Here is a 22,936-nt window from a genome sequence, read left to right on the forward strand (position 1 = left end):
ATCTGTGAACAAATAAAAATAAAGACATTTTTCCTCCTAAATTTTATCCACAGTAAAATAGATTTTGGATGATTTTGTTTTTACTTCCAGGTCCATATAACAAAATTTAACAAAAACAAAAGTCTAGATCATCGTAGAAATATAAATAATTGATCAAGAAATGGGAAAATACAGAAAAGTAAGAAGAATGATTTCTAAAATTCATTTTAAAATAATTTTTTATTTGTTTTTAGGCTTCAGATTTTCACGGGGCTTTTATTCTGAAAGCAGACCTACCTTATTTCCCGTTGGTTGCAGTAGCTGAGGGTGTGAATCAGTGCAGATGGATTTATTGTTCTAGTAATAATAATTTCATATTAAATAAATAAAAGCTTTTCTATCAAACACAACAAAACATTTCAGGCTTATTTTTGTCTTTTATTTTTGTGTTTTCTTAAAAAAAAACATTTACAACTGAAATCACAGCCATTTATAAATTACAACAGCAAACACAATAATCTATTTTAAATACACTCCTGCACTCTGCGTCGACTGTGACCAATAAAAACAACGTGAGCTCAAACTCCTGGACGTTCTTCTCCGGACTAACGGCAGCTCTGGGCCTGAAAACAGCCACGTGGTTTCTCTAAATCAAACAGGAAACGTTCACGTTGACTTTGTGTTCTCGTGTAATTTGAGTTTTGCTCCAGGGCACTTCTGCAGGAGTCGAACCCGTGACCACGATGATGCTGATGAGCTGGACTCTGGTGTGAGGAGCCTTAGACCTTCTTTCTATCTACTGAAGTCCTGATGAGTTTATGGTTCATGTCTGCTGCTGCCGACGTGCCCTGGAGCAAACGGTTAACTGATGCTGAGCCGAGCGGACCAGCTGACATCAGACGGGTGAACATGCTCAAACAGAAGGCGTCACTTTCTGCTGTGTTAATTCTGTTTGGAAATAAAATCTGAATCCAGTGTTTGACAAACCAGACGTGTAAACTGTGTCCATTAAATCCTCCGAGAATCAGTGTCAGAAATAATCAGACACAGAGGCCGCCTGTTACTGCGGTAAGGTGCTGTCGTTTTTACACGTGATTACGTTAAAGGTCCCGTTTTGTTCCTCAATCAAGACATCAAAATGTACTTTTTCATTTACACGAGGGACAAAATCACATTTTCACAGCTGAGGGGGAAATATTAAAGATCCAGAGTCTGCAGCGGAGCAGATCCTCTGACTGACAGAGATGTGAAACCAACTGAGACGATTTTTGATTTAAAACCAAAAATATGTCTTTGAACGGAGATCAACTCTTCAAAATAAAAGACTGGGGAAGAAGTTAAAACAGGGACCTTTAATATAAAATGAGGAGCTTTAAGTCAAAATGTCTCCAGCTGCTGACACAGTTAGTGACAAGTTAGAATATTTTTTTGTGATAAAAATCCAGACCTGACTCTTTGACGACAGGACTCAGATCTAAGCCGAGGTTCTTTTGGTTTGAAGAACCAACAGGTGGATCTGAGGAGGATTAATGGACCAAAACAAATCCGTCAGTCTTTTGCTGCTCTGTAGCAAGAAGAGCTCTGATTTCTGCACTCAGGAACGAGTCAAACGTCCGGACCAGTCTGTGACCTGGTCTGGACAAACAGCTTCCTGTCTGGTTTTGTTTCCTGATTTGAGGGCGGTGCCTTCCCTGATCCAATGAGACACTAAAACATGAGGGCAGCTGATCCGCTTCCAGTTTCCTGTTCCGGACCGTATTCCCTTTTAAAGACTGAACCTGGCGCTGGACAAACCTGTTACATCGATAGTCCAAGAGTTTGAAGACGTCTCGAAGTTTATAAATGTTGGCACCGCCATTTCCATCCTTATTTGACCTTTTCCCAATAAAACCCTGAACGTCGATGGAGGTGAATCGGACATCAGACTCTCCCTCCATCAGTCCTCAGAAGATTCTCAGTAACAACGAGGACAAAACACAGTTTACACCGACACAGCTGTTTCCTGTGGACATGCACAAACCGGAATCAGATCGCTCACAGCTGAATGGAGACACAGAGCGGCTGGTTTCACAGAGGTGCAGAGGACAGGAAGGAGTGTGGCGCTCTGACGTCCACCAGGAGGCAGCAGAGAGGTGAAGAAGACAAGCAGGTGAAGGCAGCAGGAACCCCCCCATCAGAGGCTGGGATGGTTTGCTCTGGGGGCCGATCAGCATTCGAGAGTCGGGTGGAAGCTTCGTCTGCAGTCGATGGCTTTGGGGCTCGGAGGCTGAACTCGCTTCTTTCTGAGCTCGTCGCGGCTCAAAGTGTTGCTGAGCCGAGAGTACGCCGCCTTGTACTTCTTATCGAATGCAGCTGGGGGGGTTACAGTAATGAGTCAGTGCTGACAGGGTTTAGTTTCACAATGAAATCTGTTAGCTAATAACACGGACAACAAAATCAATGGTCACTGATTTTTATCTTCAGTGTTGTTTCAACCGCTGAATATTTTCTACATTTGTTGCTTTATCTAAAAAAAAGTCTTATTCCCAAATCTTAAGGTGGCAAAGAGGCTGGAACAGAAAATATTTATAGGTCCATCTGGTCTAAAGGTGGACCACACTGAGGTTCTGTATCAATCCAGTTACAGTCTCACAGCCGTCAGGACTTCTGTCACTTTGTGATGTCACAACAAGCAGTCCCCACCCTTAGCCACACCCACCTGGATCCACCATCTTGACAGATATTGTTTCTCTGAGTGTATTTATCGGATCATTCAGAAAGCATTTTTAGCTTGAACTCGTCTCTGGTTCCTCAGCTGACCACATGACTCCAGGGGGGCGTGGTTAAGTGTTGATTACCTGCCCAGGTGTCATTAAAACCACATCACTGCTGCTGTCAGTCTTACCCACGTGGTCTTTGCCCATCGCTGCCAGAGTTAGGAAGAGGAACTCTCTGTACAAACTCCTGCCGAACACAAAAGACACACAATGTTCAGTGTGAAAACAGACAATCGTCATGAACTTCGTGGTTCCTGTTTATTTGCTGATGGCGTCTGATATCACCTCTGTATCCGTGGCGACCCCGGCTGTTTGGCCAGCGTGTCCAGGAACAGCGTGACAGCTTTGTGCACCTCGTTCATGCCGACCCAGCGCAGCACCTCCTCCAGGAAGGACAGGGTGAATGGGTGGTTGTGTCTCCGCCAGCTGTAGCTTCTCATGGGGGTCCCACCTGGAGGACGGAGAGGTCAAAGGTCACAGTCAGGTTCTGAGCTGCAGCTGGAGCTCAGCACCTAAACCAGTAAAATGTCTTACTGTGGATCCTCCAGAGGATGTAGAGGGGGGGCCACTGGTCTGTGTCGGGGGTCAGGGTGTCCCAGAGGAGCCTCACCCTCACTGCTGAGCCCTCCGACTGGCAGACACACAACACAACACAAACTGCTACACAAACATGCTTAATTTCACTCTGAACTTTAAAATTGGATTTATAGAAAAATACTGAATGAAACAACAAACAGACGTTCAACTGCTTTGAGCTAAAACTGAATCCAGCTCCATGACGCTCTTTAGCCTGATGAGCATCCTGTGGCTTTTTATTTTTGTGTGTTTGGTCTGTTTATATGTTTATACGTCTTACCTGTTAAAAAAAGATTTAAAAAATATCTGATTAGCCACTTTGCTTAAAACTGCCGTCACAGATCCAGATCAGAGATCCTCCAGTCCAGCATCTGAGACCTGTTCAGAAACTGGACTGGTCTGTGATCAAGCTTCCTCCATGACTGAACTTTGACCTCAGAGAGCGGCGCCGGTACCTGTGTGAGCTGGCTGACCAGCGGCGAGGCCTGGACCAGCTGCAGCAGGTTACTGGGCAGACCGAGACGCTGGAAGTACCAGACCAGGTTCCAGAAGATGATGGAGTGACTGTCCAGGAACTGCGGCTGAGCCAGAACCGCCTCGCCTTCATTCTCCAGCAGACTCTCCAGCTCCTTCCTCAGGACCAGCGGGCTCAGGTAGGCCACAGTCACCTGCGGGGCCCCGCCCACTGACGAACCCTGGAGGAGGGTGGGGGAGGGGGGGTGAGTGAAGCTGGAGGGGCGTTTGGATGAGAAGAAAAGATGTAAATGTTACCGTGGTGGTTCTGCTGTTCTCCGAGTAGCTGCTGGTCTCGGAGCTGGAGTCTTCGCTCAGACCGTTACACTGATGACGCAGCGAGGCGTCGTGACCGCTGGGGGGCCGTACAGCGCTCTCCACCTCGTCCTCCATGTTCCACGTGCTGCGCTCCAAGCTGGGGACAAAGAACAGGAGGTAAATCAGGGAGGGCTGGCGGAGAGGGACGGCTGCCAGACCGGGACCTGAAGACCCGGGTCCTGTACCTGCTCACAGGTCCGAGGTCACAGATCTCGGCATTGAGGAAGGGGACGAAGGAGGCGGAGCAAAACGGGCAGGACGAGTTCAGGTTAGAATCATCCGATGTCCAGCCGGCCATGATCTCCTCATCGTAGACCAGAGAGTTACAGCTGCGGCACAGAGAGCAGCTGGATAGCAACACCTGGACACACAGAGAGGGGAGGAGTCAGAGAGAGCAGCTGATATCAACACCTGGACACACAGAGAGGGGAGGAGTCAGAAAGAGCAGCTGATATTAACACCTGGACACAGAGAGAGGGGAGGAGTCAGAGAGAGCAGCTGATATTAACACCTGGACACAGAGAGAGGGGAGGAGTCAGAGAGAGCAGCTGATATCAACACCTGGACACACAGAGAGGGGAGGAGTCAGAGAGAGCAGCTGATATTAACACCTGGACACACAGAGAGGGGAGGAGTCAGAGAGAGAGCAGCTGATATCAACACCTGGACACACAGAGGGGAGGAGTCAGAGAGAGCAGCTGATATTAACACCTGGACACACAGAGAGGGGAGGAGTCAGAGAGAGCAGCTGATATTAACACCTGGACACACAGAGAGGGGAGGAGTCAGAGAGAGCAGCTGGATACAAACACCTGGACACAGAGAGGGGAGGAGTCAGAGAGAGCAGCTGATATCAACACCTGGACACACAGAGAGGGGAGGAGTCAGAGAGAGCAGCTGATATTAACACCTGGACACAGAGAGAGGGGAGGAGTCAGAGAGAGCAGCTGATATCAACACCTGGACACACAGAGAGGGGAGGAGTCAGAGAGAGCAGCTGGATACAAACACCTGGACACAGAGAGGGGAGGAGTCAGAGAGAGCAGCTGATATCAACACCTGGACACACAGAGAGGGGAGGAGTCAGAGAGAGCAGCTGATATTAACACCTGGACACAGAGAGAGGGGAGGAGTCAGAGAGAGCAGCTGATATTAACACCTGGACACAGAGAGAGGGGAGGAGTCAGAGAGAGCAGCTGATATCAACACCTGGACACACAGAGAGGGGAGGAGTCAGAGAGAGCAGCTGGATACAAACACCTGGACACAGAGAGGGGAGGAGTCAGAGAGAGCAGCTGATATCAACACCTGGACACACAGAGAGGGGAGGAGTCAGAGAGAGCAGCTGATATTAACACCTGGACACAGAGAGAGGGGAGGAGTCAGAGAGAGCAGCTGATATTAACACCTGGACACAGAGAGAGGGGAGGAGTCAGAGAGAGCAGCTGATATTAACACCTGGACACAGAGAGAGGGGAGGAGTCAGAGAGAGCAGCTGATATCAACACCTGGACACACAGAAAGAGGGTGGGGGGTAATACTTGCCTCCAGCCCTGCCCCCTCCTGGTTGGCGTCCCAGGACCGGCGTAGAGGATACGCTGGACTGGGCGTGTCCGTTAAATCCAGGTCACTTCCCACAGACAGGGAGCTCTGAGAGGAAACAACATGGAGCTGATTAAGTGTCCCAACATCACGGCAGACAGAAAAAAGAACCAGGATCCCTGATCTGGACCAGACCTCGGAGGTGGCGTTGACCAGCCTGTCCTTGGCTTTCAGCAGCGTCTCAGCCACTTGAGATTTCCTGGACTGTCTCTGGTCAGACACTCTTCGTCCTATCCCTCCTCCTCCTCCTCCCGGCCGCCGGTCGTCCACGCTGGCAGCCCGTCGCACCGACACTCTGTGCCTGGTCGGGGTGAGAAGCTGCTGGAGTTTCCCTGCCAGACCTCCCCGGCTCGGAGAGGACACGTGGTTGTAGTTCTCATCCACAGCTTTGTTTCTGCCGGCGGGGTCACGCACCGCTGCAGGCCTGGAGGTCGGGAGGTAAACAGGAAGTGAGTTCAGAGGACAGATCTAAAAGGATTAACGCGGCTCTGTGGCGACTCCCACCTGCCATCTCTCTCCGCAGGGTGACAGCTGCAGTCCGGCTCAGAGTCCGCCAACTCTGCGCACTCTTTGTAGAAGTTTGAGAGGCAGACCTGATTCCGCCGAACCAGAACTCCACCGGGGGGCACTGAAGGAAGGGTGGAGGTGTCCCTGAGTCCCATGGGGGGTTTCTGGGAGACGCCTTCACCGCCACCATTGGACGCAGTGTTACGGAGCATGGTCTTCTTACAGAGTTTGACCTCTGAGGGTCAGAGGGGAGAGAAGGGAGCCTTAAAAGCAGCTGTCAAACTTCTGGAACTTTATGATGTCACAACGAAGCAGTCACATATAATTTTTAATTGGTTCAGAGGAGAGGATCAGATCCTCACACACACACACAGACCTACGGCGTCATGTCAACTTCAAATATCAATAAAAACAAAGTTGGAAGATGGAAAACGTTCTTACTGTCTGTGGACGTTTTCATGCTGTTCAGACTGTTGCTCTTCAGCAGGGGGCCGGTCAGAGACTCGTGGCTGGAGCTCTCAGACAGACCGCTCCAACTGGACTGACGAATCAGAGTAGACTGTGGGCGGGGTTTCTGATCAGGGTCCGCCATCGCTTCTTTTAAGTAAGAAAAGAGAAAGATCATAATTCTCATCATAAGTCTGGATGAAAGCTGGTCTAAGGGTGATTTATTCAAATGTCCTGACCTCCCCGCGACCCCACCGAGCCGCTCTTTTGGCGCCGTTTGATTGGCTGCCTGAACTGGGCCACGGCCAACAGCACGTTCCTCAGCTTGGCCCAGCGGAGACGCCCACCCTGATTGGTGGAAGGCCACTTGCTCTCGAGGACCGCCTGAGGACGGAGGATGTCTGATTTAAAAATGTGTTTCCACCAATCAGAGCTGGATCTGACGAAGCAGCACCAGCAGGATGAAGACTGGCGTCTCGGTTCGGGTCCAGGCAAACCGTAAATTATTCAACAAATATTTAAATGTGACAATATTTTCTTTTAACTCTACACTTATTTATTTCTAAAAATCTTTTACTTCCCAGTTGTCTTTATTTCCTTCTGATGTATTAAAATGAGGGTGTATGACCTTGTTGTAGTATCCGTAGGTGATGGTGTTGGGTGTGATTCCCGCCTTCTTCATCTCCAGCAGGACTCGAACAGCGAGGACCGGCTGTCCGTACAGACCGCACAACTGCATCAGGATCCGGTAACACACCTGGAACGAACACACACACACATTAACCTTCTAAGTAAGGGGTCCTCCGTTCTTGTGACGCCATTCATCAGCCTCCGTCTCACCTCGTCCGGCAGCACCACCTTGCGGTTCTCCATGTGTTTGAGGACGTCGTAGGCCGTGTGCAGGGCGCGAACCTTGGCGCTCTCCGCCCGGACGAAGGTGGGCAGGTAGATGAACCAGAGGCCGTAACAGTGACCCAGCAGACATTTGGACCACATGTCCGGGACTGTGGAGTATTTCTGAGCTCGTTTCTGGGCCAACTTGATCTCCTGGTGGGAGGAGAACACAACGACATGAGGCCAGAGCCAAGAAGGTTTTTGGAGCTTCGTCCACGTTAACGTGGCTCAGCTGACTTTGGTTCGGTTTAATCATCAAATAACAAACATGAAAAAATATTCCCATTACAGCAGCAAGAGTACCGAAACAAGTTTTTAAAGAATTAGAAATATTTTTCAGATATTTCACGTCTTCATGCACTCAGAGTCGTTTTAACTCACAAATATGAATGAAATTTCATATCATCCTCTCCTACAACCTTTCAAACGAACACTTTTCCTCCTCGTCTGATGGGGATCTGAAAATACGACACCGGCTGCAGCTTTTGAATATTGGATGATCAGTGAAATATTGATAATGCCTCATTAAGATGAAACCAAATACGGTGATCCAGGGAAATCTGGGTCATAATGAAAAGCCACTGGAGATGATCTGGATCTCTGTCAGAATTTACATTAACGGAGACTCTTGGTCAACACAAAGGTTCCTTCACACACTTTAAATTTAAGTGGTAGTTTCATTTTCATGTCACGTCCACGTGTTGTGGTACCTGTTTTGTGCGTCGAGGGGCAGGGCTGCTGGGGGCGCTGCCTTTGGCTGGGACGCGGAGCTGGTCCTGGGGCTGGTCGAACAGATCCGGCCTCAGGGTGGGGAAGGTCTCGTAGCTGGAGGGTAAAAACAACTTCCTGTCAGCTCGTCCTGTGTGAACACAATGGAGGGAGGGAGCCAATCAGGGCGAAGCTGTACCTGTAGAGGGCGGGGCACTCGGACCCGTCAGGTTCCTGGGGTTCTTCAGGGGGCATGATGAAGACTGTGTGCTCTCCGCTGTGGCTCTCATCCAGGTCGATCAGCCTCACCTCCTCTGGCTTCTCCACGTCCACCTGGAGACAGACGACAAAACGACATTAACCCTCTGAGGTGTTTTCACATCTGCTGCTCTCCAGGATGGTTTCAGCTAGTTTGTCCTAACAGCCCTGATTTGTTGTGAGAAACCTTCTGTGTTAAAGTTCTCTTTGGTTATACTGATTTACAGGAAACATTCAGATTGTGTTCTTAGTTAGTCCTTGTTTTCTGAGTCTGAACTGATCAGACACAATCAGATGAGTCTGGATCTGACTTTAAAAAATGAAAAACAAAAGACTGAACGTGGATCTAAAAGCTTTTTCATGTTTGTCTTCTCCAAATCTGAATAAAAGATGAACTGCAGCTGACGACCATACTGAACAGTTTAGAGTCAGAACAAGACAACAGAATTATCACATTTAACTTCTACAGAACTGAAAGGATGGTGGAGACGGTGTGGAGAAGGTTCTGACCTTCTGGACACACTCGTCAAAGAACTCCAGGCAGGCGTGGCGGTCGCTGACGAAGGAGCACTCCTCGATGAACTGAGTAAACATCTGAGTCCGGGTCATCTGGCTGTAAAACTTCTGCTGCGTTCGGTCCCGAGACTTCAGGAAACCTGCAGGACGGGACGAGGACGCTGTCTGAGCCTGATCTTAATCTCCCTCTGAGGTTTGAGCTTGAATTGTGATTTGGGAGCGCTCACCCTGCAGGTTGAACAGGGAGCTGCAGTCGGTGGTGGTGTCGGACGGGGCCTGGGTGATGGGCAGCAGGAAGGCCCTGTATCCTCGCAGCAGGCAGCTCATGAAGCGCAGAAACACTTCCTGGATCTCCAGCTCCAGCTGCTTCTGACGCCTGTAGATCTGATCGAAGTCGGTCAGCAGGAACTCCAGCGTCGCGTCTTCCTGTCCCGGCGTGCAAACTGAAAAGAGCAGGAGAGACTGTTTGATAACAATGACAATAAAAAGCTTCTGAAAAAGTAACAAAGAAGAGAAACTCATGAGCAGAGCCTGCACCAGAGCATGGAAACCTTTTAGAATTAACACTGAAAATAAAAATAAGCATTTATAAGAGCAGTCTTCCTGGTTTTTTATTATCTGCATGTAAGATGAGGGAGCGTGAAGCTTTTAAATAGTGTTCCATCAACACGTCGTCAGTATCTCTGCACTTTACTTTGAAGGGCCCATCAGTTAGTCGTGTGATTGACAGCTGAGGGGGCGTCACTCACTCTTCTCCAGCGTCCTGTGGAGGTTGGTGAGGGTGTTGAACAGCGTCTTGCCGGGCTTCCTGGGTAGTGATCGCCATGACAACGGCTTCTTATCGTCCGACCTGGGAGAAAATGTTTTGATGTCAACGTCTCATTCCAGGTGAAACCGGTCTGAGGGACTTCCTGGGCCGTCAGTGGAAACAAAAACATTTTCCCACTTCCTGTTTTTTATTTTTTCATTTTCAGTTATTTGGGGGTTTTATATCTCAGATGGAAATAATGCTGCTTTTCTGCAGCCTTCATCTGAACTGGCGTTGGGATTGACCCACATTTTTAAAATACCCCCTCATATTCAAAATCGCTAAAGGCTCTAAAAGGATTCATTAATTTTTTTACTGAAAATGAGCATGTGATAAAGGAAGGAATGAGGGTGGATGGATGAAACAATTCCACCAGAATCCTTCTTCCTTGTGGAACAGGAAAGCCGACAGACTCACTGGAAGATGGTGTTGGTGTCCAGGTCCACGCAGACCACGTCTGTGGGGGGGTCGTACAGGTCGAAGTAGCTGGAGTGGACGCCCACGATGAACGGCATCGGCGCCAGCAGCACGTCGGCCATCTGCAGCGGACACAAGGGGATGTACGGACAGAGCCAGCGCAGCGGGAAACTCATCTGGGGAGTCATTAGCATACAGGATTTATCAGATCCAGCCGGCCCCCCCCCTCCAGTATGTGTGGAGTGTGTGCAGTCGTCCTCACCGACACCAGAGCCTCGCTGACGGAGGTCAGCACGTCAGGACGCAGCGAGTGAAGCAGCAGTTTGTGTTCAGTGAGAACGGCAAGCAGCAACGTGCAGGCGTTTTCTGGACCGAGGTTCTGCAGCAGCTTCAGGTAGCTGGCACCACTGTTACACAGAGAGAGAGAGAAGGGGGGGGGGAGAGAGAGAGGGTGAGGGAGGGGGAGAGAGGGAGATAGAGAGAGGGAGAGAGGGGGAGAGAGGGGGGGGGGGAGAGAGAGGGGAAGAGAGAGAGGGGGGAGAGAGGGGGGGGGGGAGAGGGGGAGAGAGAGAGAGGGGGGAGAGAGGGGGAGAGAGGGAGATAGAGAGAGAGAGAGGGTGAGGGAGGGAGAGAGAGGGAGAGAGAGGGAGAGAGAGAGAGAGAGAGAGAGAGGGTGAGGGAGAGAGGGTGAGGGAGAGAGGGGGGGGGGGGGGGGGGGGCGAGAGATGATCCCGGTGACCTTCACGACCTTAATGACCTTGAACTCTTGTTGTAGCAGTGAACTGACCTGAGAGGAAGAGGCGAAGAAACCGGCTGACAGAGCAGCAGGTTGTCATATGGAGAGAGCTGGAAGACACAGAGCCAGAGTGACAGTGAGTATGGATGTACACACACACACACACACACACACACACACAGCAGGTGTGTACCTGAACGAGGATTCGAGGCCGCTGGGGGGAGGGAAATGGGACGTTGTGCATGAAGCTGGAGATGTGTCTGCAGAAAAGGAGGAGACATCATTTAACTTAACATCAATAATGTTGAAGGACGTTCAGAAAAGACATTTAAAGGTCTTTTGGAGCAAATAAGTTGATAAAGAATTTAAAGCGAAGTAACTGAAAAGACAAAAACTTAACAAAACATATCAAAACAGAATGTTTTTTGATTGAGTGAAGGAGCTGGGATAGATTTTTAGGGCCGTTGGGGGGGCACAAAATAAACTTTTTTTACTTGTCATGGTTGAGTGATAAAAGAGGAACGCTACACGATCCTTCCTCTTCCTTTGCCTGTCCGATAAACATTTAACGTAGCAACAGATCAGTCTGAACGCAGAAACTGGAGCGTGCACTGACTTCTCGAGGGGCAGGACGTGGGGCCCAGAGATGGAGTATCTGTAGACGAAGGTCAGAAATTTCTGGAAGACGGTGAAGAAAGGCCAGTGTGAGAGGACGCAGATGCTCTTCTTCACATGCAGGCTGCGGTTGGTGATCGGCCGCCGGTCGACCACGCTGAGCAGGCCGAGCCGCACACACTGCCGCTCCGACAGCAGCTCCCGGGGAAAGGACTCGTAGAACTGGATGGCTGCCCCGTAAACCTGTCAACATCATTCATTCTGTAAATACACACTCAGAATGTCGATAATGATGACATCACAGAACGAACTCGTCAGTGCCCCGCCCACCTTGTCCCCGGAGGCGGAGGTGAGGACGAAGGTGGAGAAGACGGGCAGCTGGTACTTGGTGTTCAGTGGCCAGCTCTCCACGGTGACACCCATCGGCAGACAGAAGACCGGCACCGACTCCGGCAGAGGGAACGCCTCCAGGTCCTCCTGCGGGTACCGGCTGATCAGACCTGAGGGGGAGACGAGACGCGTCACCGGAGACGTCCAGCGTCCTGCTGACTGGTCCGGTGGACGTGAGCAAATGCAGAAATGATAATAATTAACCCGGACTGACGGATACTCACTGGCTTCGTAGACCAGGGCGTTGGCTTTGGCCACGGCTCTCTTGTAGCACAGATACAGGGCCGGACCCCACTGGACACACAACACAGACACACAACAGCCATAACACACTGAGCTGCAGAGTCCACTGTTTCTAAGGAAGCTTACATTTTAGAGAACACACCAACAGACTAAAGGCTCATTTATCGGACTCACCATGCCGGTGTTGAGGTTCTTGTCGACTCGACAGAATGTGTGTGGGGCGACCTCGCCCTTGCTGGGCAGCAGCAGGGCGATGTCGGTGATGCCCACGGTGTGGAGGCCCTGCGAGTCCAGAGCCCGCCGGTATGTCAGAAACACCCGGTGGGCCGTCGGGGCGCCGCCGGCACTCAGGCTGGCCAAACGGCTGTAGGGTGTGGTCTCAATGACGTACCAGCCCTGCTTCAGCGGCTCCTTCCCCTCGTACAGAATCCTGCAGGGACAGAGATCACAGCTTGTTGGTCCTCCAGAGCCCACGAGACACCTCCCACTCCGAGCCAAGTGTGGAGCAGCCTAACCCCCCCCCAGCTCATTGGTTCTTTACATGCCCACTTCCTGTCGGCTGCAGCCAATGAAATGAAGGATATAAACGATGTGATTCTACAGTAAGAGGATTTAGCTGCTTAACTGCTGACGGTCGTGTAATCCAGAAAGATTCAATGACTGAAACCTGAAACTGAGTCTGACTGGTTTCTCATGGAAACAGCTGGAACGGCCCAGGATGGGGGGGGGGCATGTGAAGGATCACTCCGCCCCAGCATAAAAAGTAATAACTAACAAAACACACAAATCATTTTCTGACCAAACAACCTACAAGTGATTCAGACTCAGTTCCTGACTGCACTCGAAGTAAAAGCAGCAACACAAAGCCAAAATGTTTGATTTTGATTCAGGAGACGCTGAGTCCACGAATTCGAAGGTTAGTCCGCTCACCCCAGGTCCAGAACCGGCGGTTTGTCTCGTCCTCGGCGGTAGCACAGGTACAGGTGGGGGTTGTTGATGAGGCCGGCGCTCAGCTCCGCCGAGTGTCCGCCCAGCGTCTTCTCGATGCAGGTGAAGCCCTCCGGGACTTCCTCCCCGAGACCCTTGGCGATCACCACCAGATCCGTCACTGGCTCCACCGCCCGGGCTGGCGAGGACGAGGAGGAGGACGCCGCCTTCCCATCCTCATCCAGGGGCCTCCAGGGCCCCGCAGGATCCAGACCTGCCACTACAAAGTAGTCCACCAGCTGGGGACATTTCTCCTCCGTCATACCGCCTGTCTGCCCTCCGCTGAACAGAGAGGGAGAGAGAGGGAGAGAGAGACACTGCAGATGAATTATTGTGCAGAAGTCGGGTTCAGGAACAAGAAGTGGTTCAGAAATTAAGAGCAGGTTTCACACATTCAGTCAGAAGATGCTGAGTTCATCTGAAAGAGCTAATATTTCACATTTTTCTCAAAGTGAATCAAAACCAATCAGGAACGTGTGAATCTGCGCTCATTTTTTTTACGTTTAGTTTGACACCTTTCTCTAGCTGGTGAAAGTTCATCTGTCAGTTTGTCCACTTGAAGATTCTGGGCTGAACAACGATCTGAATTGTGATTCTTCAGTTTGGGATGATAAGATCTGCAGTCTGAACATTCTGCTGCATTTTATCTCTTTCATCATCAAAACATTCTTTTCTATTTAATCATTTTCGGGTGTCTCTGGATGTTGTTCTGCAGTTTGCTTCAGCGGCTCCTTCCCCTTGTACAGAATCCTGCAGGGACAGATCACAGCTGGTTGGTCCTCCCACTCTGAGCCAGATGTGGAGGAGCCTAACCTGCTGTTCTGCAGTTTGCTGACATCTTTTCACCAAGAAGGAGAAAATTCTGATTCTCTGAATTAAAACCAAAAACCACTTCCTGCTCACACTTTGAATAATGTGAGCGAAACTGATGAGTTCACACGACTGCAGGACACACAGTGTTTTAAAGACACTGAGGTGGTATCACAATGTGTAACTGCCGTCATTTATTTACCTTCATGTTGTCAGTGCTACAAACAGGGCAGCACAGGAATCGACACGAACAACAGAACAGAGTCACAGCAGTGTGCTGGACCGGAGACCCGCCCACAGCGAGCTGAAAATGCTGAGGTCAAACATGACTCAGTATCCTGGAGGTCAACAGCAAGTTTCCAGATCTTTCACACATACATATAAATCTGAACATATCAGAGGATTGATGGATTATTAGATTTGAGTTTCTCAGCTTTCCTTTAAATTCGTGTTCAGATTAATCAATGTGTCATTAAACTGCAGAGCAGAGTGTGTGTGGTATAAAAATAGGATGTGCGTGATGCTGTGAGATGCAGAGCGCTCTGTTATGTAACTGTGAATGCCTGTAATGGTTGTCCTCTCTCTCCTACCCATAATGCACCAGTAATCTGATGTACAGCGACGCTGCAGCTTCAAAACCAAACAGTCCTGATTTAATATTCTGACTTTACGTACGACAGCTCAGAGTGTTCAGACCTTCGGACTGCGTGAACATGAAGTTCTGGCAGATTAGAAATGGAAACCAAAAAGGTCAAACATTCTAAACCTCTAAATCTTCTTACTCAGCACGTTCATTTTATTTCCTTCCCTTTCTGTAAACCGGAGATATATTCATCCTGTGGGGGAGGAGGCGCGGCTTAGGGCCGTCAGATGGCGAAAGTGACAGAGCGACGTTATCGAGGACGGAGAGGAAAAGTACAACAACATGGGGTCAAAGGTCGGCCAGCAAACAGGACAGGAGCCGACTGTTTCCTGTTCCTGGACGACCTGGTGACACCAAACGTAGCTCAAAACACACAGCCGTCTCTTCATAGCTTTAACAGGACGAAGGCGAAGCAATGCACTCTGGGAAAATGAAAGAGACAACTAAAACCTTAAACCTGACCATCAGGGGGCGATGCCACCAGCTGTAGCCAGAAGTCACTTTTTTGAAGTCTATGGGAAAATGTCCCTCCTCCTCTCTGATGAGTTTCTGGCCTCAGCCTCTAGTTTACAGTCTTAGATACCCCCCCCCCCCCCCCACACACACACACACACACACACACACACCATCAGTGTCCCTGTCACTCTGCTCATATTTGACTCAAAGACAGTTTTCTGCTCGAAAAGCTCAACAGCAGATTTTTGTTGCAAAAGCTGATTTCAGTCACTTCCCCTTTTTAATGAGGTGCAATAATGGAAAGCACACAGCGGAAGGCAGAGACTGACAGTTCACTGCAGACAGCAGCAGATGATTTCTTCTTTAGTTTGGACTCCATAAATCTGCTGTCAGAGGCGTCATGGCGGCCTGATGTTTCACAACATTTCCCTTCATGTTCCCACAACTCAAAAATGAGAAAACACATCCTCAGGTCTGCTTTTGTCTGAGAATATAAAAATTACTAACATTATTTTTGTTGTTAAACTCAGAAATATCTGGATGTGAAAATAAATGAAAAGAAAGGAAAAATATCTGAATAGATAAGATGATTATTGCATTTTGACTAAACAAACGTGATGAATTTATTTATAAACTGAATGGATTTATATTTATTTGCATGTTTAATAAATCAATTAAAGAAAAACAAATTTTCTGTCTAAGCATTAACAGGAAATCGACTTCTTTTGGAAATTATGTGACTGTTTTCACATTCATTTCATCACTGCAAAAAATCCAGAACTTTACTGAATATCAGCTGCGATGGGAACACGCTGAGCTTTAACTCATCCTCCATCTTATTTCATCTTGTTTCATAGGAGCCAGTCAGAGAGAGGTTGGGGGACGGGGCTCTTCTCCAACTGTCTAACTGTCGATCCACAATCAAACACAAGCCTGGACTTTTCAAAATAAAACAACAGTGTTTCTGACGGTCTCTGTCGTAAGGCCTAAAACCTTCAGCGGTCTGTTCGTGGCAGGAAAGAGGAAGTGAAACAGCTGAGAGGAAGTTTTTCTCAATGCCAAACACAAACGTCAGTAATACTATAATTAATCCTCACAGCAGCTGCTGGAACCTGAACTTTATCTGCCGTCCACTGTGGTTCCCCCAAAACACCAACTTCTGTTTTCAGAGACCAGAAAAACTGCTTCTGTCAGTCTCACCTGTCCGACCTGAATTCGCCGCTGCAGCTCGGCGGGGAGACAGCGGGCCGACCAGACTCTAGACCTGGACCACTCAGGACGGAACCAGAATCTCTGCTGTTCCTCGAGGACGAAGGGAATCAAACCTGGCGGCCAAAACTAACCCTAACCCTAACAACATTTGGATCCAGTCAGATTAACCCCGAAGATATCTGAGCTGGCCCCGCCCCCCGTCCTCCATCATGAGACTCAACAGTCAGTTAAATATAAATCAAACTCTAATATCTGTGTCAACATGATCAGAGTCGGCGTGACAGTTAACTGCCCCACCCGGGCAGATAACCCCCAGCTGCCCCGACTGTGGTTTTAAACTGAAGACAAAGTAAAAGAGAAACTTCAGTTAGTTTGGCTTAACCCCCCCGGGGTTAAAGACCTCTGGGGTCTGGGTTCTGGGGTCTGGGTTCTGGGGTCTGGGTTCTAGGGTAGGGGGTCTGGGTTCTGGGTTCTAGGGTCTGGGTTCTGGGTTCTGGGGTCTGGGTTCTGGTTTCTGGATTCTAGGGTAGGGGGTCTGGGTTCTGGGTTCTGGGGTCTGGGTTCTGGTTTCTGGATGCTAGGGTAGGGGGTCTGGGTTCTGGGTTCTGGGGTCTGGGTTCTGGTTTCTGGATTCTAGGGTAGGGGGTCTGGGTTCTGGGTTCTGGGGTCTGGGGTCTGGGGTCTGGATTCTGGGTTCTAGGGTCTGGGTTCTAGGGTCTGGGGTCTGGGTTCTGATGGTCTTGGGTCGGGGGTCTGGGTTCTGGATTCTGGGTTCTAGGGTCTGGGTTCTAGGGTCTGGGTTCTTGGGTCTGGGCTTCTGGGTTCTGGTTTCTATGGTCTGGGGTCTAGGGTCTGGGTTCTGGGTTCTGGGTTCAGGGTTCTATGGTCTGGGTTCTAGGGTCTGGGGTCTGGGATGTTGGGTCTGGGTTCTGGTTCTGGGTTCTATGGTCTGGGCTTCTGGGTTCTGGTTTCTATGGTCTGGGGTCTAGGGTCGGGGTTCTGGGGTCTGGGGTCTGGGCTTCTGGGTTCTGGGGTCTAGGGTCTGGGTTCTGGGTTCTGGGTTCAGGGTTTTATGGTCTGGGTTGTTGGGTCTGGGTTCTGGGGTCTGGGTTCTAGGGTCTGGGGTCTGGGATGTTGGGTCTGGGTTCTTGGGTCTGGGCTTCTGGGTTCTGGTTTCTGGGGTCTGGGTTCTAGGGTCTGGGTTCTAGGGTCTGGGTTCTAGGGTCTGGGTTCTTGGGTCTGGGTTCTGGTTCTGGGTTCTATGGTCGGGGTTCTGGGTTCAGGGTTCTGGGGTCTGGCTCGGCTCTCTGAACAGAACAGCCACCTTTGTTTTTGTTTTTTTTTCAGACACACAGCTACACACTTTCAGGTAACAGGTGAGTCCAGGACACTCTAAGCTCCGCCCTTTAACGACACGCCTGGTTTATTTCTGCTGGCTTTTAAAAGTTTGGTCTCCTCATGTCACAAAAATACAGCCAAGCGAGACGAAGCTCAGAAGGAAGAATGTTTTATTTTGGTGAAGGTGACATCTCCACCACACAGACACACACACACACACACACACACACACACACACACACCGAGTTGTGCGTTCATTGGTACGAGTGTTGGGTTGAACAACGGCTCTTTGTGTCCTCGGCGTCACACTGGTGATCATCTCTCAGTGAGATCACGGATAACAAACGCCAGCAGAGTCACAAGTTTGATTCCCGTCAGCCTGCTGAGGCCTTCAGGTCAAAGGTCAAAGGTCAAAGGTCTAAAAACATCACCTGTTGTTCTAATAGTTATGACCACAGCTTGACCCCGCCTCCCTCCATCAACTATACAAAACTAAAACAGACAGCGATCAAAGAGATTATTGACATGAGCCAACCAATCTGGAGTCACGCTGTACTGAAGTCTATGGGAAAATGTCCCTCCTCCTCAGTAAACGTTTTCCTGGTGAGTTTAGCGTCCCAGGCTGAAATACAACATGACTACGGCAGCCTGAAAGGAACAAACTGAGCTGAGAAAGGCCTGAAGAAAACACAACTCAACTTCTGTGGACACAATCAACTCAACAAATTCACTGAACCTGGAAATCTGTCAGAGCCACATTCAGGCGTTTCTGTTTCACATTTTTAAGTCTCCTCAGATTCAGAATCAGCTGATTCTGTCTGACTCATAGATTCTGAAGCTCAGAAAACAAGAACTAACTAAAAACACACTCACACACACACACACACACTCTGTGTGTAAGCTGAGTCTGGCCTTACTGAGAAATATTCAAAAATAATCAAATATTCAGTGTGGCCTCTCCCAGCTTCCGTACTGATTTGGCCAAAGCCTCCAAACAAACCCTCCTATTTAGAGGAGGAAACGATTTTAAAGAAATAAATTCATTACTCAGCTGAAACACAGAGTGACAGCTTTTCAGGTCATTCTGAATAAAAAACCAAGTTTGGCCCCTCCAGGCTTCTGTACTTTAGTCACACTCTTCACGACTGTCTGGGATCAGGAGGTCGTGGACTGTGTGAAGTCAGGACCTGCAACACGCTATTTAAAGCCCCCCCAGAAGACACAACGCTGACCGTCACAGTCCACAGCCCTCCTCGGTCAGGGCTCACAGAGACGGACAAACGGAGCAGCCGAGGCGGCGGGAGGCTAAATTTAGAGCGTCCAGAGCGGCGGCACCATCAGCAGGACGGAGAGGACAAACAGCCGCTCGCCAAAATGAATTCACAGTCAAGACGTACAAACCAACAGGCTGATCACAGATCTTCATATTGTCACGTTAATAATGTTGACGGTGATATTTTCATTACACACATTATTAAATAAATGATCACATGAAGGAGCTTCTTAAACAAAAAGATATTTGTTATTTTAGTTCAATCTGTTTATGAAGCTGGAGCCAAAACTGACTGAGCTGCTGCAGGAGGGAAATCCTGAAACTGGATCCTGACTGAGTGTGTGTGTGTGTGTGTGTGAATGTGTGTGTGTGTGTGTGTGTGTGAATGTGTGTGTGTGTGTGTGTGTGCATGTGTGTGAATGTGTGGGTGTGTGTGCGTGTGTGTGTGTGTGTGTGTGTGTGTGTGGTTGTGTGTGTGTGTGTGTGTGTGTGTGAATGTGTGGGTGTGTGTGTGTGTGTGAATGTGTGTGTGTGTGTGTGTGTGTGTGTGTGAATGTGTGTGTGTGTGTGCGTGTGTGTGAATGTGTGGGTGTGTTGTGTGTGTGTGTAGGTCACAGTGGAGGTTTGCACCATCAGCACTGAGGGACAGTGAGGAAGAACAGCAGCGACGGTTGTTCATTTGTTTTTGTGATTCTATCAAACAGAAACTGAAAGCAGCGAAGATGAAGGAACACTGAGCCAAACTACATTTCCTCTTTAAGCAGATCAATGAGTGGGTTCACTGGTGAATAAAGGAGGGACACACACACACAAATGACCTCATACAGAGTGAACTCAGCAAGGCCGAGTTTGAAATCCAGCAACAACCAACCAACAGTAAAAATGTCAGGGGTCAGAGGTCACAGCAACAGACAGACTTCACATTAAAGGCCATCCTCTCTAAAGAAGGACGCTCTCTGAGGACACTGCTGTCTGTTGCGGGCCTTCGTTCTGCACACGAGCCTGGAGGGCGTTATGCAACCTCCTGAAGCAGGCGGCAGACGGGGGCAGCGAACGCAGCGCAGCAGGAATGTAGCTGAGCCGGCCTGCCGTCGTCTGCAGGTTTCATTCTGGTGTTATCTCACACCCGGTGCATGCTGGGACACGATGCGACCCGGCTGACGATGGGATCACGTTCTTACTTTCACTCTCATGGTGGAGTTCTTTTAGATAGAGACAGACCCTTCCAGATGTTGGACCTGGATCAGGTTCTGGTTCTGGAGCAGTGAAGGAGGAGGAGGATCCCCGATCCACAGAGAGACTCACTGCACAACAACTCAATCAATAAACTCATTTATTGATTATAATCATAAGAAATCACTCAGAACTCTTCAGTGACTCATCAAGTTTTCTTTGAAATAAATATAATTGGAATTATTTTCTAAATATTATAATCTGAACATTATTTGGACTAAACTGAATACTAATCATCTAATTAATGTAACATAAATGTTTGTTGTGTTTGACTGGAGAATTAAACATGAAAACATGTTGTGACGTGTGTTTGTGTGTGTTGTGTTATTGATTCCTTGTGTTGCTAAAAGGTCTCCAGAGGAAAATCAACAGACCAACGGCCCAGAATTCACAGCAGCAACACAATAACGCCACACTGCCGAGACCACGACTGAGGGAACCATCAGGTTGTCCAGAACCGGACCGCGAAAAACAGAACTGACCTGAACATTTTTGTTTGACTTCAATTTCAGAATAATTTCATTTGTATTAAGTTTAGCCTTCGTCAGTCAGTCAGCCTGAAGATGCTCCAGCAGACACAGACACACAACCTGCAGGTCTGCAGGAATGCTCTGATGGAGCTGCAGTGCAACAAACAGGCCGGATCTTTAAAGACCTCCACCTTCCAGCGGGTTCCATTATCGGACGCGACTCTCCGGCCCCGACTCCCCGTGTTCCTACGACCCTTCCCGGGTCAGCCTCCTCCAGACCCGAAAGCCCGGTGACACCGACCGGACGGCGACGTGTGACCGCGGCTGCTGCGCCAGCTCCCCGACAACACGCTCCGTGACAGCGCGACTGCCGCAGCCGCTGCGACGCAATGTGTCGAGTTAGAGTTCCATCATCGGACAGACTCAGCCCTCCAGCCGGCCCGGACCCCCAGAACCCGAGCCTCCGGAACCCGAGCCTCCGGAACCCGGACAGGTTCCGGACGTTTAACGGTAAACGCAGTTGAACGGAGCCGGAACAGCCGGACTCTCCGCTCCTCCGGACGGTTTTCGGCACCGGCACCGGCACCGGCGTTTCACGGGGAACCTCAGCGGGTTTCAGCGGGCCGATGGGCCCGTCCTTCCCGTTCCGACCGGTCGGGGTTTCGGGGGAGAGAGAAAGGGAGCGCTGCGTCCGATAATGGGCGCATCGAGCTGCCCGTTAAACGGAGAGTCTCCGCCGCTCCCGGACCCGAAACGGCACCGGCTCCCTAAAACCGGCGACCCGGAGCCGGGGAAGGAGGAGTGTCGGTACCTGGGTGAGTCTGCTGTTGTTCCCTCGGTGGACCGGACCGACCATGTTTAGGTCGTTCTCTCACATGTGACGTCCATGTTGTCTCTGAGGAGACGCAGCACGACGTCAAGTTACGACATACGGCACCAACCACTTCCGCCCCGCGGCGCTCAAAATAAAAGCCCCGCCACTTCGCTTCCTGCCCATTTTGTCTGTTCACCTGTTGAAGCCCAAATTTTTATCAGGTCCTGAAGATGAACGTTATAATCAGAATGATAAATATTCACAGACCCTCAGAGGAAGTTATTTTGTTAAATATGGAAGGAACATTTCTAAAATATTTTCATCCGTCGACAGAATTAACACAGATGAGCCCACGAGTTAGAAAGACCAGGTGGAAATATTAAAATATAAATATTGACGATCTTTATTTGTTTATTGGGTGCAGCAGAGATGACTTCAGTCTGCTGTAAAGATTTTATTTGGATTTGCTTTAGCTTTGTATTGCTTTATGTTTCATACGAGAATTTTTATTGTTATCTTCATAAAATGTAAAGGAAGTAAAGCTGTTATGATTTGGTGCAATATGAATAAATACAGTCAGATTTATAACACTATTTCATTCATTCATGTTATATATTTTATTTCCTATATGTAATGCTGCTGTTACACTGCAATTTCCCAGTCTGGGATAAATAAAGTATCTATCTATCTATCTATCTATTCACGTTTTCACAATTACATTTTTTTTGTTCCACATTCCATCGACACAGCTGTCAGTTCAGAAAATAATCATCTGCTAATGCAAATAGATTATTTTAATAAATTGTTTTTATTTTGTAGAAACAGCCCTTTGTCTTGCTGGGTTATTGTGTGTAGCTTGACGCAACTGCAGCTGTCTGAAGGATAATAATAAAGCTCAGCACTAAAAATACTGATAATTGTGTTGGTTTTAGTTGTGTTATTTTTGTGCGTTCAGCTGTTGCATCAACTGCTCAACCTGCAAATGAATAAAAAGGTATGAACTCCATTACGACATCACAGACTGTGTGTCTGTGATAATGTGTTACACTTTGTGTTGTAGTTTGATAATAAACATCTTTTCCACTCAGATGAATCTAAATCAAACTGTAGATGTTGACAGTTTTCCCACCGAAGAATCTGTCCCCTGAACGTCCTGTCCAAAGGTCACCTGTCCCTGACCTCCAGGTGTTGACCGTTCAACACAACACACAGAAACATCCATCTGTCCATCATCCTCAGTTTACCTGTCAGATCATGCTGGATGAGGGCGGGGTCAGCTGGACCGGCCACCTGTCTGTCACCGGGTTGTCATGGAGACACAGTCACTGAACCTGGAGAATATGGACGCCAAGTCCACACAGAGAGGCCTGGAATCGAACCCCGGACCACGGCAACACTGCGCCGCCTTACATCCAAA

At 49.1% G+C, this 22,936-nt stretch overlaps 1 protein-coding gene across 1 annotated transcript; it reads right to left on the reverse strand.

Moving 5' to 3' along the window:
• Positions 1 to 402: 402 nt before the first annotated feature.
• Positions 403 to 21,626, reverse strand: dennd4b (DENN/MADD domain containing 4B). The gene is made up of 29 exons (XM_029504661.1): positions 21,517 to 21,626; positions 13,214 to 13,552; positions 12,458 to 12,713; positions 12,265 to 12,334; positions 11,981 to 12,150; positions 11,652 to 11,893; positions 11,229 to 11,295; positions 11,087 to 11,145; positions 10,562 to 10,706; positions 10,300 to 10,475; positions 9,824 to 9,924; positions 9,302 to 9,517; positions 9,069 to 9,214; positions 8,500 to 8,633; positions 8,303 to 8,417; positions 7,539 to 7,745; positions 7,327 to 7,455; positions 6,938 to 7,082; positions 6,693 to 6,848; positions 6,249 to 6,486; positions 5,880 to 6,168; positions 5,688 to 5,792; positions 4,328 to 4,503; positions 4,083 to 4,239; positions 3,767 to 4,006; positions 3,270 to 3,366; positions 3,021 to 3,186; positions 2,864 to 2,922; positions 403 to 2,331 (listed from the first exon to the last, which is right to left on the reverse strand). Exons 2-29 carry the CDS (start codon positions 13,531 to 13,533, stop codon positions 2,186 to 2,188), a joined length of 4,527 nt encoding a protein of 1,508 aa, XP_029360521.1. The 5' UTR covers positions 13,534 to 13,552; positions 21,517 to 21,626; the 3' UTR covers positions 403 to 2,185.
• Between the last annotated feature and the right edge of the window lie 1,310 nt (positions 21,627 to 22,936).

The sequence above is a fragment of the Echeneis naucrates genome, chromosome 6, assembly GCF_900963305.1.
Source record: "Echeneis naucrates chromosome 6, fEcheNa1.1, whole genome shotgun sequence".
Taxonomy (NCBI): Eukaryota; Metazoa; Chordata; class Actinopteri; order Carangiformes; family Echeneidae; genus Echeneis; species Echeneis naucrates.